General features: G+C 26.4%; 1 protein-coding gene across 1 annotated transcript; it reads right to left on the reverse strand.

The window, feature by feature from the left end:
* On the reverse strand, positions 1 to 480 carry LOC114191325 (agamous-like MADS-box protein AGL80). Its single transcript, XM_028080495.1, has one exon. The coding sequence runs from the start codon at positions 478 to 480 to the stop codon at positions 1 to 3; it is 480 nt and encodes a 159-aa protein (XP_027936296.1).
* Positions 481 to 16,601: the final 16,121 nt, after the last annotated feature.

A 16,601-nucleotide genomic window follows, 5' to 3' on the forward strand; every position in this document is an offset into this window, starting at 1 on the left:
TCAAAAAGACTGAGAGTTGAGTGCAGCCAACTTATTCTCAATCTCTCTTATATTTTTGTCAATAATTTTGTGGATTTCTTTGATTTCTTGAACGGTAATATTTGGCAGGTTTTGACCTAGCATGAACTGAAACATGGACAAGGTCATCTCCTTCTCATAGTTGTCTTGACGTTGCATCTTCAATTCATTTTGGGCTTTGACGATCCTTTGCATCATGAAGCTTTCGTGGTTCACATTCCTGCATTTGTTCACCACACAAGCATTCTTAAACCTCTCCATCACCTTGTTCGCTACTTCTGGATTTGGCCAAACTTCTGTCTCAGAATCCAAAGGATTACAAATTATAGCACAAACTGAGATCCCGCAGAGGGTGGCAAGTTCATTCACTTTCTTCATCATACCCTTTTTCCTTCTCTTGTATGTACTTTTCCTCGTCATCTCATCAGAGATAAATGCAAGTTTCAACTTCTTCCTAGCCATGGTTGGGGACAAACCTATTAAGAAAATTAAATTAGTTTATGCATTATTTTTCTCCTGCTAACTGGGTTTTATAATGACTTATTCTACATTTGATTTCAAATTCTGGGAACTTTTGTCTGGAACCTTTTTGTGTTTACAATTACTGCATTGTTGTATTAAATTGGAAAACAATTAAAACTCATGTGCCATAAATTGTCATACCTTAATTAATTTATTACAATTTTAAAAGAATATGCAAGATATGGAACTTTTAAGGTTGTAAAGACGATACACCAAAAGGTTCGACGATACACCAAAACTCATTTGGTTTTGTTTATACGATAATGCATCATTTAAGTTATATTTTATTTTCAACATATGTATTAATAATTATGCTACGTATTTTAATGGATTTTATGCACATTCAATGAATTTTACTTTCAGCAGTCACTCACTTACCCATATATAAACCTACCAGAATTTTTTACGACCAGCACAACAAATTAAAACATAGGCTAAATTATATATATATATATATATATATATATATATATATATATATATATAATTATTTCGAGAAAAAAAATGTATGAGGACAATTTAAATTGTCATAAGAATTGGCTAAATAATAACATTATATCTTAATTTTCAATACTTTTTCTAATATTTCATAAAAGCATATTACAAAATAAATATATTTTATATCTTAGAAAAAAAATATAATATTGTATTAAATTATACTTCATTATTTAAGTTTAAATCTGTCTATTTTATATAGTTAAACACTTCTTTAGTTTTATGCATATGACCAAAAGTAATCATATAAATAAGTTTGAGTTGTTTCAGTATCATTATTTAAAAATTACATAACTTCGTTTATCTCTAAAAGTGGAATTATCTCTCACAAAAACTTCACACCAAACAATTCTAACAGGTATCTCTAACTATATAAAAGAAGATATCAAATTAATAATTTGAACACACTTTTATAAGTAAAAGGAAATATTAATTCACAAAAAGACTTAAGATTACATAAAAACTTCTAGACGTCACATGCAATAGAAGGTGATTGACTCAAAAAAAAACAGAAAATAACTCAACATAATTATTTATATATTATTTAATTTTTTAATAATAAAATGTTGGAATTTATAACCTCATATTTTATATACTGTATTTCTCTTCGCAGGGTTGATTTAGCAAAGGAACACAGCATATGATGTCATACACTGTAGTAAAAGCATTCCTTTGTAAGAACACATTAGGCTCTTCAACCTAGACTATTTAAATTCTTTCATTCTATTTATATATATTATTAAGGTTAGTTTTTATGAATACTATTTCTGTTATAATTTTTATAGGCTCTAATTTTATGTATTAGTTAGTTTCTTTGTTATTTAACAATTTGAGAGAGATACTTTTATATTATACTAGAGAAAATATAAACGATGTCGTAGTACATGTGTGTAGATTTTTTTAATTTTTATAGAAATTTAAGTTAAGATAAAAAAAATATATAATTAATTTTTAAAATAATTGTTAAATATAAAATTAGAAAAATAAAATAGGTATACAAAATAAGTTTTTAAAATAAGTGTTAAAGATAAGAAATATTTTTAGAATAACGGTTAAAGATAAATTATTTATAAAATAATTAACTTTTAAAATAATAATTAAGGGTAAAATTGAAAAAAACATGTGGACACAAAAGAGAGAATTATTTTTATATATTATTACAAATTTAGAATTTAAAGCAATTTTTCTTATTTAGTCAAATTTTGTTAAGATTATAGAACAGGAAGCAATCAAACAATACAATTTCATGATTTCACGCCTTCTTAAGATAGTACACATATCAATAAAAGATAAGGAACTAAAAAAATCCATAACAGCAAGAAAATAAATATTAAAAAAGAAAAAAGAAAACTTAAATACATATTTGATCCCTATTTTCATAGATTTTGTTTAATTTGGTCTTCATTTTGGTTCAATGTTCAATTAGGTCCTAATTTTCATCAATTTTTACTCAATTTTGTTTTTTTATTAATGGTGTTTAAATAGTTAACCGTGCATGCCACGTGTTAACTCCTGAATTTTTATTTTTTTTTAAATTAAATTTAAAAATAGTTGTCCACGTGTCAAGTTACCATTGTGCCACACGTCAATGTTAGTGTCATGTGACACTTTATGGTTGTATTATTTCTTTTTATTCGGTTTAGTTACTATATTTGTTATTTTTGTTTGACTCATTCCTTATATTCATTATTTTTGTTCAATAAAGTTCTTATGTTCATTATTTTTGTTCAATTTAGTCTCAGTTTTTATTAAAATAGAACAATTTAGTTCTTCTAACTTGAGTCTAAATTTATTGTTTTATAAATATTATACTAATATTTTTATTGAAATTAACATTTTTATTAATTATTTTTTAAATTCAATTATAAATTATTAGATTTGATTATAAATTAAATATAATTTTTAGATTCAATTGTTAAATAGAACATAATTATTTAAAATATTATTATAATATAATTATTAAATGTTTTAGAAAAATATACTAATATTCCTAAAATTGAAATTTAAATCTAAAATAATTAATATTTTTATTGTGTTTTAGATATTAAAATTTAAAATATTTTATATTTTAATTTTAATTTTAAAAGTATTGATATTTTAGAATATAATAATTAGAAGAAAACATTTAATAATTATATTGTAATAATATTTTAAATAATTGTATTATTTTAACAATTGAATTTGAAAGTTATATTCAATTTATAATTAAATTTAACAATTTATAATTAAATTTCAAAATAATTAATAAAAATGTCAATTGTAGAAAAAAATATTAGTTATCTATAAAAAAGTTAATTGGTCTCGATTTAAAAGAGACAAAATTACTTTACTTTAAAAAAATTGGGATTAAATTGAACGAAATAGTAAATATAGATACTAAATTGAACAAAAATAAGAATATATAAATTAAATTTAACAAAAAAAAATAACATAATGATATTGACACATGACACAATGAGACAATTGTTTTTATATTCAAAATTTTTTAAATTTAAAAAAAATAAAAAGAGAAAAACAGAAGCTGACACATAACATTCTAGTTGACGTAAACTGTTTAAACATAGTTAGTAAAAAAACCAAATTAACTAAAAGTTGATGATGTGACCTAATTTAAGACTAAATTAAAGAGAAAGATATCAAAATAAGAACGAGACGTGTATTTAAGATAAAAAACTGAGAAAAGACAAAAACTAATTAACATCAAATGGTTTTCAAGGAATAAAATAAAATTTTAATCAAATAGTATTCCTAACATAAAGGATTCGATAATGGACAGATTTTGCCTCAAGAAAAACTTTATTAAGTAAAAAGTTACTTACAATTTAAATTATAAAAATATTTTTGTGTTAATAAAGAAAATCATTGTTAATGTAAATTCACAAAATATATATAAGTGATAAAATAAATTTTATAATTTTGATAAAAAAATAACTGCACTGAATTTCAAATATAAGAAATTCCATCAACATGAATATCTATACAATCTCTTCTCTTTCTTTTTTGTCCATATTAGTTATTAAATTATTTTTTAAATAAATTTTTTAAAATTAAAATATTTTTTATCAATTTTTTTTTTAAATTTAACTGCTTGCGTTTCAAGTTAACCATTTTTTTAAACTTTATCATTTTTAAAATATAAAAATACCTATAAAATAAATATAAATTATTTACAATAAATTATAAAATTATTGATATTTAACTTCATAATTATTATAATAAAAATAACAATAATAATAAGTTTCTTATTTCAAGTTTACTTTTATTAAGTAACCATTTATCAATTTTACCGGCTACCGTTTTTTTAAATTTAGCAGTTTTTTTTTGTTAATTTAATTTTTTTTAAAATTTAATATTTTTAAATTAAAATAACTGTTTATAATAATATCACATACAAAACAAAAAACTATCTATAACAAAATTATAAAAATACTTATATTTATTTTATTAAAATATTTATTTGGTTCTCGTTTTTTTACTAATATTTTAAATATGTCTTTAGATTTTTATTAGTCTCAATTATATCTATATTTTATATGTTGCATAATAATTAGGTAATTAGATATATTCTCTTAGTGTGGTACTAACAACATTAAAACATCAAGGATATATCACGTGTGAGCTATTCGTTTCTTAAATTTTTATTTATTCTTTTTTAATTTTTAAAATTTTTTTATCATAAGCAAAAGTAAACTAATATATATGTTTTCGTTAGTGTCAAATAATGACATTTACATGCCAGGGAACAACCAAAAATATAATCTACTCATAATTACGTTAAAAAGAAAATATAGAAAATAAATATATAAAAAAAATTAAAATTTTATAATTTAAATAATAAAATTTACTCCTTTTTCATTTCCTTTAAATTATTGTTTCTTTTTAAATTAATTCTCCAAACATCATATTTTAAAATATTTCATTTTCTTTTTAGAAGAGTTAAATATGTTTTTAATCATAAAATTTGACACAAAATTGAAATTAATCTATATTTAAAACTTTGTATAATTTAAAACTTTAAAAATAAATTAATATAATCTTTTAAATTTTATTATGTTAACAAAATTTTAAGTATCATTCTTTAACATAATTGATTTGAAAGAATTATTTTATTATTTAATAAATTTTAACGAATTTTAATTTTATGTCAAAGATAGTAAAAACATATTTAAATAATGAGTGTGCAACTTGATAAATGTAAGCTCCTTTTTCTGCTCTAATAAGGTTTCAATCTGACCTTATTAGAGGGCATAGGGTCAGCCCACTTGATACTCCAAGATCCCTCCCAACTACTTACTAACTTATTATGTCTCCTTTTTCTGGAATTAGTTCCCCTTCCCTCTCACAATGTTGAAACAGGAAGCTCTGTTAGGGCATAAGTTTCTTCCTTCTTCGAGCTAGCGGAACTCATTTTCTTCCAAGTAAGTTGAGCTCAAACTTCAGATGTTCCTTTTCCTATTCAGGTGCTTTAGTTTCTAGCATGAGTTCTGTGTAGAACCTCATTTCGTCCTTGTGTTTGTATCTTCCAGCTTTATAGTCCATTACTGGAGCTGTAGTGCTCATATGTGGGTGTCTGTTTTGGTCTGTTAACATTTGTTCAAGTAAGGGAAGTTAGAGTTTAAAGCTTTTATAAATATTGCATGTTTTTTAGTTTTGTTTTATGGTTGAGCTGCATGTTTGATGTCTGTGGGTATGGAAATAAACTGAAGGTTGCTTGGTATTATTTTGAATATGGTGTTGCATGCATGAGAGCAAGTGAGATCTACTAAGCTCGCCTAGGCGAGTGGTTTGTCGCCTAGACGAGAAGCTCTCGCCTAAGTAAGGATAGCAGAAGCTCGTCCTTGGTTTTGTTCAAACTCTCGCTCAAGTGACGAGCTCCAGTTATGAGCGAGAGCAATCTCGCTCAGGCGAGCCTAAGCGAGAACTCGCGAAACCTCGCAATGCTCTATGTCGCACTCTCGCCTAGGCGAGAGCCTTTAGCTTGAGTGAGGGATCCCCTTTCGTCTCACCTGAGCGAGGACTCATAGCTTGAGCAAGACTGGTACATGGACATGCTCTAGTGTTGTTTTCTTTTATGTTTTAGTTGTTTAGTTCCATAATTGAGTGATTTACCTTAAAATGCATGAAGTATGAGGTCATGTATGGTTTATAAGATTAAATGAGACTGAGACTTTGCTATACCTGGATATGGAATGAATCATGAATTGATTGATTGGTTGAGCATTGGAATAAAATTATAATGCTTGATATAAAATTGTGATTCTGGTATGAGAAACATGAATGTGGAATGAGATAGACGTAATTCCATGATGGTAGTGTATATAATTAGATAAGGATTCAAGCAAGGTTGCATCCTGAAACTCTAAAGAATCAGTTAGTTTCACGTAGAACAAACTGATTCAAGTGGTGAGAGTAGCAGGAGGTCCTAGTGTTTGACAGGAGAATGACCCTAGATGATTGAAGGCTAACCTTGTGCGTGGTAGGATGAAATCCATTGGCAATGACTCTGTAGAGCAGTAGAGGCCACCACAAGTGTAGACATCCAATGAATCCAATCTCTTTATATTTATCCGGATAATTGAGTCAGAGGATATTGCATTGTTTGTCATCACATGCCTTGCGTGCTTACTGAAATGCCTGTTTAAAATCTGCTTGTTTATATGTATGATGAAAATTACTTTTATCTCTAGCTTACCCTTTTGTTTGTTGTTTGTTCTCTGTTTGACCTTTTCTTCTTTCGATGATCATCAAATCCTTGATGAGAGCAGATGTGAAGATTCTTGGAGATCGTTCAGATGGTGGTGATGCTGCTGTCCAGTGTAGAAATGTTAGCTATGGCTCTTTTGAGCAACTTTTAAGGCAATGATGCCTATGTAATTTCTTGTTCTGTTGCCAAAATGTTTTTTTTTTCTGTTCGATACATTCTTGTTGTGTTTCTAGATATTCCTTTCGGAATTCTATAATAACCGTAAAGGTTGATTCTTATATATTTTTTATCGGTGTTCTATTTTTATAGTATAAACATGCGGCATTTTATTTATTATAATTATTCTATTAAATTGGGAGGTTACAATATATACCAAAAATATATTTAAGATATTATTAATGTGAAATTTAACGGATACTTAAAATATATTTAAGATACTATAGATGTGCAACTTGACGGAGACTAAAAATATATGTAAGATACTAAAAACTTATTTAAATTTTAATGAACGTGGAACTTGCAACTTGACACATACTGGACTATTTCGACCTATAACCAAGTCCCACTCATTTCGTAATCTTCATGTGAAATCTTAATTGCATGAGATCATGGCGAAACAATCCTCAGAGGTGATGCAAATGAAAGAAATGATCTACAGAGAAGTAACACCTCACCCGTTCTTTTTCTCTTTAATTTACTTCTATAATTACTACAGGAGTGTTACTAATTTGGATCGTGGAAGAAGTTGATAATGCTATACATGCACAGCGTAAAAGAGTGTAATTTGTCTGTGAAAGACCCAAAAAATATCTCTAAACCAGAGCGAAAGCATAAAGAAGAAGAAGAAGAGGAAGTAGAATAAAACAAGTTATTCATATATATCTTCTTTATTTATTAACATAATTTCTACCAGTAGAGGGTAGAACGTAGAAGAAACATTAATGTATAAATTACAATCTAGAGTAATAAACAAATATACATATGGTTTCGAATTATGCATTATCAGCAGCAGGGTCAAGTTGATAGAGTGCAGATTCAGAAACACGTTTCTTGTACTTGGCTATGAAAGCTTCAGCTTTCATGTCAATATTGGGTTCAGCAACACCCCAGTTACCTTTGTCATAATCACTAGGCCACACCCTGCGGCTTGAATCAGGGGCATCGTAGTACCCTCCTCTGTGCTTCTTTGATGAGAAGATGTTGAAAATAGAGAATAAACTTGAAGAAGATTTCTTGTGCCTATTACCTGCCATCACTGTGGTGTTGTTTTGGCTAACAATGACTGCAATAATCACTCACTGTGAAGACAATGAACTTTGGAGAAGTCTTAGTGTCTTGGTTTTGAATTCAGAGGTAACACAACTCATTTATAGCAGAGGGAGGCTTCAATCGCATGAGTGGTGAACAGTGAAAGAATCTGATAAAGCAGAGGCGAGACCAACATAAAGGGTTCAAATGGTGCTGATCTGGCAAGGTAATACACGACACTTTGTTTTGTAACATCGTTGTCGAGGCACATTTGCTCTGCTCCGCTGGTTTGTACTTGACTTAAACAAGCTTTGTCGAAGATTCCATCAATAACGCACAATTGTTGGCTCTGCTTTTTGTACTTTGTTTTGTTATAAAGATTGATGTTATTATTGGTCCTTTTTCACTACTCATCTAAGCGCTCCCCTGTAGTTCCAATAATTTACCTACTTGCATGCACATGTTCACTCGCATGAAAATGGCTCACACACACGCACGACCAAGACTGCCCCTACCAGAGGGCGACACCATGATCTTGCTGTTAATCTGTTTAATTTCGTTTATGAATCCTGCACATTTGTAGACTAATCCATTTACTCACACCATAGAAACTTGTTTTTAAAAAGATTTAGGATGTGTTTACAAACACTTTAATTGAATTGATTCTATTTAATGTGGAAAAATTAATTTTGTTTGATAGAAAAGTTAGAGTTGTTTCTCTTGTGAATTTTTCATTTATAATTGATTTTAGATACTCTAAATAATTTATTAGTATGAATTGAGTTTGGATGCTTCCAAAATAAAACCAAACATGTACTTAACCTTTTTAAGAATTTAACATTTCAATTATAACAAAAACTATTTGAATCAACCCATCAAACAAGTATTATATATATATATATATATATATATATATATATATATATATATATATATATATATATATATATATATATATATGTAACTGGATATTCATACAAATTTAACTAGCTTGAAATAACTACTAAAATTAAATTATTTGAACATTATATTATATGTATATTCCGTTGTATTTAGAATAAATTTTTGTAGAGCTGTCAAATCAGGTAACTCAGTCTGATCCAACTCAATCTACTACGGATTGATGATTTAGTGAGTCAATCCAACCCAACTCACTTTTTAGCGAGCCAAAAAAATTTGAACCTGGCCCGGCCTATCACGGGTTGGCAGGTTAAACGGGTTGGCTTACGGGTTCACTTAATTAAAAAAATATTAATATTTTTATTTTTTCAGTCAAAACTAAATTCTAATTCTAATTAAAATCTAAGTAAACTTTAATACAATCCAAATACAAACCAAAATCAAAAAAATACAAATTATTTATGTATTGACTAAAAATAAACCTAATATGACCCAAATGTAAAGTCCAACTTAATAAAAAATGCTTGTATGACCCTTTTATCTGCGGGTTGGCTCACCAATCCGGCTCACCACGGGTTCAACCTGGATGAGCCGGGTAAAAAATCAACCCGTATTAAAATTTGTAAAAAAATTTCAATTCAACCTGAACTCGTGGTGAGTTGACTCGCGGATTCCAACCTATTGTGACAGCTCTAAATTTTTGTTTAATAAACTTGTTAAAAAGGATTTTAAGATAATTAGCTTCGTTTTGATGCAATAAATTCTTTTTAAAAAAATAGCATTATGAAATTGGAAGGAAAAAGAGTTGTTAAAAAATAAGCATAACTTACAAATATTCAAATGTCTAAAGACAACTTGTTTTTAAATTTTTCTTGGCTTAAATATGTGGTTTTATGACAAATTGATGAATTTTATTTTTAATCTCTAATAAAATATTAACATTTTCTTCCCGATAAATATTTAATTTTATTTTAAACTAAAAACGGTTTTGATGAAATTTTGAATAATGAAATAACGCAAATTTAAAGTGAAAATTAAGATGAAAAAGTTTAAAAAAAGTATTATGGTTCAAAAGTAAAATGTAATAATCTCTACAAAAAAATTACACATTATCGTTGATTACTATTTTTGGTAATAGCATATATCTATTAGAAAATCATGTTTATTGTCGAATTATCGATAGACAAAAATCTATTGATAAAGTTTATTGATAGATAACAAAAATTTGTCAATAAGTATTGATAGCTTTAAATTCGTTGATTAACAGTTGTCGGTAATATATATATATATATATATATATATATATATATATATATATATATATATATATATATATATATATATATATATATATATATATATATATATAAAACACATGATAAGATCTCCTTCATCTTCCCTTTCTTCCTCTTTTTTTCATTTATTTTTTGTTTGATATGTACTACCAACAAAAAGTCACGCCACCACCTTTAGTTCAAGTCAATTATGTCCTTTGGGTCACACCCTCCTTCTATTTGTCTTCCTCTTCCTTCAACCCTCCTCATCCACCTCATTCTCTAACTTAGGCCACCACTGACAACCTAAACCACTGATCATCAACGTTCATCAGTATGTGTTACTGGCGTGTGTCACTAGTGAGCCTCCGCCAACCACCAACCTCTACTTCTACGTCATCTATCGGCCACCTCCTCCTCCTCTTCCTCCTTCTTTTCCCCTCCTTTTCCTCATTCCCCACCCTTTCTTCTTCTTTTTCTTTTCTTTTCCTTCTTCTAGACCCATTTTCCCTTTATAATATAAAACTCCAACAGATTGAGCGAAAAAATTGTGGCCTAAAGTATCGACGAAATCCAATCGTCAGTAACTGTGATGGCAAGATATTGAGAAATCATCCATCGATAACTGCAATGATAAGTTATCGATAGAACTTCCAGATTGATTTCACAAATTCATTTCGTTTCAACAGAAGTATTCATTAGTAAATTTAAATGTAAAATTCGTCAATAATATTTGTTGGTAAATTAAAGTTTACCGATAAATTATTGATTCTCCTTGATAAATGAAATTCTTGTAATAAATTTAGCAAGCTTAAAGATTTTTTTAAATCAAATTAATTTTAGTTCAAATTTCAAATTTCAATGATTATTGATATATTTAATGAGATTGTATTTGTATCGATTATTGATTTTTTTTTATGTATTTCTAATTGCGATTTATTTTCATAAGTAATCTGAATGATGTTGTATTTTAATGATGTAAATACCTAGTTTTTTTTTGTTCTATATTTTTAATTAGTAATTATATATATATATATATATATATATATATATATTACAATTTATTAATGTAATCTTATTTTCAATCGAAATCAATTATTTAACTGTTTATTCTATTTATGATTTGTTATTTCAAAAATAACACTATAATAAGAGTCTAAAATATGAAGTTATACTCAAACATTACAACGCCACTGTAAGAGTCTATTAAATGTTTAACTTTTGTATTTTTACAAGTCTAACTTTTATATACTTTTTTATGGTCTACGTTTGTAGTTTTAGATTTATAATTCATAATTTTTTTTTATCGTCTAACCTTTATATTTTATAGAATTTATGGTTTATATTTTTTCTATATGAATTATTTTTTATAGTTTTATGTCGTCTAGTCTTTATTTTTTTTTTCTTCATTTAACTTTTGTGTTTTTTAGAATTTACTTAAAAAATTTTGTATGTTCACCCTTTCTTTTATTAGAGAACTTATCTTTTACATTTTCATACATTGTTTATTTCATTTAAAATTGAATTTAAATTCCTAATTTTAATTAACTTAATCATAATATATTATTTAAAATAATTATATACAGTATATATATATATATATATATATATATACTTAAATACATCAAGCAAACAGTAAAATTAATATTAGTTAATTTTATAAAATAAAATACTTATATTAAATTATAATTATATTTTACAAATTTAAATTGATATAAATAAATATGTTATAATGTATAAATACTAATAACCATTATAAAAAGAGAAAAACTTAAAGATATATGAATTACTGCAAGTAAATGAGAACATATGCTATAAAAAGAATATATTAAAGTGGGTTATGAAATAAAACCTAGATTTATATTTAAAAATACGAGATATAGATGAAATGGAGAATGAAAAAAATGTTATATTCAACATATAGATAAGACTATACAATAATAATAAAATATTAAAAAGAAAAAGAAATATACAGGTCACGGCCGAGAGAGTCAGTCTGCACTTTGTCCTATTCTTGCTACGAGTTCAGCAACTGGGATTTTACGGATTATCGGGCTTAAATGTCTAACTTACAGTGGGGGCTTCTTTTTTCTGCACCTCTAAGATTTCTTTTGCTCACCAAAAGTTTTTAAAATTCTAAAAATATACTTGATTATTTGAATAAAATCACGCAAATCAGCATTCTTAAAATGATTTTCAGATATGGAATTCCGATAAAAAAATACTTTTAGAAATCGACGTATGATTAAAGTGGTAAATTTTTAGATGTCAAAATATATATTATCAGAAATCGAATTCCGAAGCATATATATATTATCAGAAATCAATTTTCAAATTATATATATATATATATATATATATATATATATATATTCAGTTATATTTTTTAATTTAAAATTTGCCTGTTTTTAAATTTTATTTTTTAGTATAATTTATTATTTAAATATATATTAAAAGATAAATAATAAATAAAACAAAGAAACAATAAATTAAAGAAAAATAATTAAAATTTAAAAAAACTTTAAATAAAATTAAAAAATATAAGACTTGAATATATATATATATATATATATATATATTTAAAAAAATAAATAAAGTTAAGAAATAAATAAAATTAAAAAATTTAAACCAGATGTTAATATTTCAAAATATCCTTTACTAGAAGTCAACATTTAAATATTCTTGACTAGAAGTCGACATTTAAGTAATTTTGGATGTGTGACTTACATAACTTTGCTCAAATTATCAAAGGATATTTTTAAAATTTTAAAAATTCTTTGAAAATGCATAAAAAATCTTAGAAATGCAGGAAGAAAGTCCCATAACACAATTTTTACAAGGTGGTTTCAACCTACCCGAAAGATTCATCTTACATTATTCCTTTTTCATTGTCATTCTTAATTTGAACACGGGACTAAAATGTTTAAAAAATATTAAAACTGAAAAGAACAATTTTAAAACTTGATGAAAAAAAAAGATAAACTCATTATAAATTTAAAATATTTTAAAAGTACACTTTATTCCAAATTTACAAATGATTGGCTAATAAACCAAGCCGGGTGATATCTCTTACACTCATAAAGTAAAGAAAAACATATACTTCATAACTTTAAAAAATCAATATTCTAATTAGATTTCTTTTATTTTTTAACTTAAAATACCAATACGTGTTATAATATTATTAAAATAGATGTCATGTAATATTTTTGGGTGAGTCTCAAATCATAATATTTCTAAAGGAAAACATCTTTTAATTGTACTCCAAAAGTAAAAACAAAAGTTTCAGAGATATTTAAAGTCAAACATCAACTTCCAAGTACACGCAAATACAAGAAAACTTGAGGTGAATTATGCCATTCATGGTTTTAGGGCCAAAGGAATACAACACGAACTTGGTTTCCCCTGTTGAATAGTATAACTCACTCATTTGAGTATTTCCAACAATAACCAACTCATGCTAATTACCCCTCAAACAATAAATTAAACAAGTGAAGCCATACTAAAAACTGTAATGTTCCAGAGAAATATATTCCCCACTTGTGGAGGAAATGAAGGAGTTTATTCACCTAATTAAGAACTAACTTCTCCCACACATTCTTGACTTTATTTTTTACTCTTCATCAAAGGTTTATATTAACTGTAATTAACCTTCTGAAAGAGCCCATGGCTATAGACCAGAGTGAAAGCATATAAAAGCGAGGCAAATAAATCAATATGAACAACTAAACCAGTAGTTGAATAGAATAAGTTAATCATACATCGTTATTATTTATTAACATATATTCAATCATTATATAAACTACAATCTAGAGACATATATCAATATACACACTCTAAACTATGCATTTTCCGCAGCAGGATCAAGTTGATAGAGTGCAGATTCTGAGACACGTTTCTTGTACTTGGCTATGAAAGCTTCAGCTTTCATATCAATATTGGGTTCAGCAACACCCCAATTACCTTTATCATAATCACTAGGCCACACCCTGCGGCTTGAATCAGGGGCATCATAGTACCCTCCTCTGTGCTTCTTGGACGAGAAGACGTTGAAAATAGAGAAGAAACTTGAAGAAGATTTCTTGTGTCTATTACCTGCCATGACTGCAATAATCACTCACTGTGAAGACAATGAACTTTGGAGATGTTTATTGTCTTGGTTTTGAATTCAGAGGTAACACAACTCATTTATACCAGAGGGAGGCTTCAGATTCATGATTTGTGAACAGTGAAAGAATCTGATAAAGAGAGAGGTAAGACCAACATAAAGGGTTCAAATGGTGCTGATTTGGCAAGGTAATAATATGACACTTTGTTTTGTAACATCCTTGTCGAGGCACATTTGTTGTGCTCCGCTAGTTTGTACTTGACTTAAACAAGCTTTGTGGAAAGTTCCATCGATAACGCACAATTGTTGGCTCTGCTTTTTGTACTTTTTTTTTCTTAACAAGATTCACGTTATTATTGGTACTTTTTCACTACTAATCTAAGCACTTAACTAAGTGCTCCATTGTACTTCTAATAATCTACCAACTTGAATGCATCTGTTTATTCTGACATGATTATTATGGGGAATTAGGAGTTTAAACAAATGGGGTAAAATGATGAAGTAGTGAATTTGCATGGACCACTCAACACCCTCTCATTCCTTCTATGGCCATATTCTTTTACAGAAGCGTTTATTATATAATCACGCTTTTAGTGGTATGCGACACACAGCTGGGGAGATTCTTTCTACTGAAAAAAGACCATCGGTCAAATTTATTCAGAAATCTCATACACTGAATTTACAATAAAACCTGGCAAAATATATATATATATATATATATATATATATATGTTTCATCACACGGAAAGTCTCCGTTTTTGTTACAAAATCTCAATTGGATCCTATATTTTGAAAATTTGTTTCAATTTGATTATTTCCGTTAGGGCATCATTGACGACGTTAAGTGTGTGCCACGTGTTAGCTCGTGATTTTTTAATTTTTTTTTTGAAAAAACAGTTGACACGTGTCAAATTAGGGTTTTGCCACAGCTTGTGATGTTTTAAATTTTTTTATTTTTAAATTAAAAAAAACTGTCACGTGTCAAAATATGATTGTGTCAAAATATGATTCTGTCACGTGCCAATTATTTATGTGAAAAATCTCGATTTGGTCCCTGTATTTGTTATTTTGTCTCAATTTAGTCCTAATCTCTTTTTAAACTAAATAATTTTATCTCTTCCAAATTGAGACCAAATTTAACTTTTATATCAATATTATAATGATATTTTGTCTTAATTTTATTTAAATTTTTAACCAAATGATATTTCAATTTATTTAATAATTTCTAAATAGCTTACCTTTGAATTTATAAAGTTGTTTAGAAATTATTAAAACAAATTCTTTGAATAAATTTTAATGCAAAATTTAAATTTAAATAAAATTAATTTGGTTAAAAATATTTATTATAATAAAAATATCATTATAATATTGATATAAAAGTTAAATTTGGTCTCAATTTGGAAAGGATGAGATTACTTCAGTTTAAAAAGATATTAGGACTAATTTGAGATAAAATAACAAATACACGGACCGAATCGAGATTTTTCACATAAATAATTGACATGTGACAGAACAATATTTTGACACGTGACAAATTTTTTTAATTTAAAAATTAAATAAAATTAAAAATTTTAAAAAATCACAAGCTAACACGTGGAAAAACCCTAAATTGACACGTGTCAGCTATTTTTTTAAGAAAAAAAAATGTAAAAAAATTTAAAAAAAAATTAAAAAAATCACGAACACACACTTAACATCGTCAATGATGTCCTAACAGAAATGACTAAATTGAAACAAATTTTCAAAATATAGAATCCAATTAAGATTTTATAACGAAAACGGATCCTTTCATGTAATTAATATATATATATATATATATATATATATATATATATATATATATATATATAAAACATGTTAATTACATCATACGTTAAGGGTTAATGTCATCATGAAGCAAGTTTTATCTTCAGAGACTGGAATTGCTAGTAATAGAAATTGTCCAGGTGGAATAAAACTTTGGTTGGCCTGCTATGACTTTCAGTATATATAAATAAAGATGGAGTCTGATTTATTTATTTGTTATGGAACATTTTTCTAGTATTTGCGTAAAGGTTTCTGAAAAATTATCGTCTGACTTGTAAGTTTGTTTAAAACATTTTTTTATGAATAATGATATTTAAAATATATCTTTATTTTTCAAGTATTTTTTAAATATTTGAATCTATGATACACAGATACAATTACATGTATAAGACACTACACATATTCGATATATTAATATATTTATTTTAAAAATAATAAGATGCAATATCATAATGATATATATATATATATATATATATATATATATATATATATATATATTAAAAATTTGTACAATAATTTATAAAAA

This window comes from Vigna unguiculata, chromosome 7 (genome assembly GCF_004118075.2).
Source record: "Vigna unguiculata cultivar IT97K-499-35 chromosome 7, ASM411807v1, whole genome shotgun sequence".
NCBI classification, from domain to species: Eukaryota; Viridiplantae; Streptophyta; class Magnoliopsida; order Fabales; family Fabaceae; genus Vigna; species Vigna unguiculata.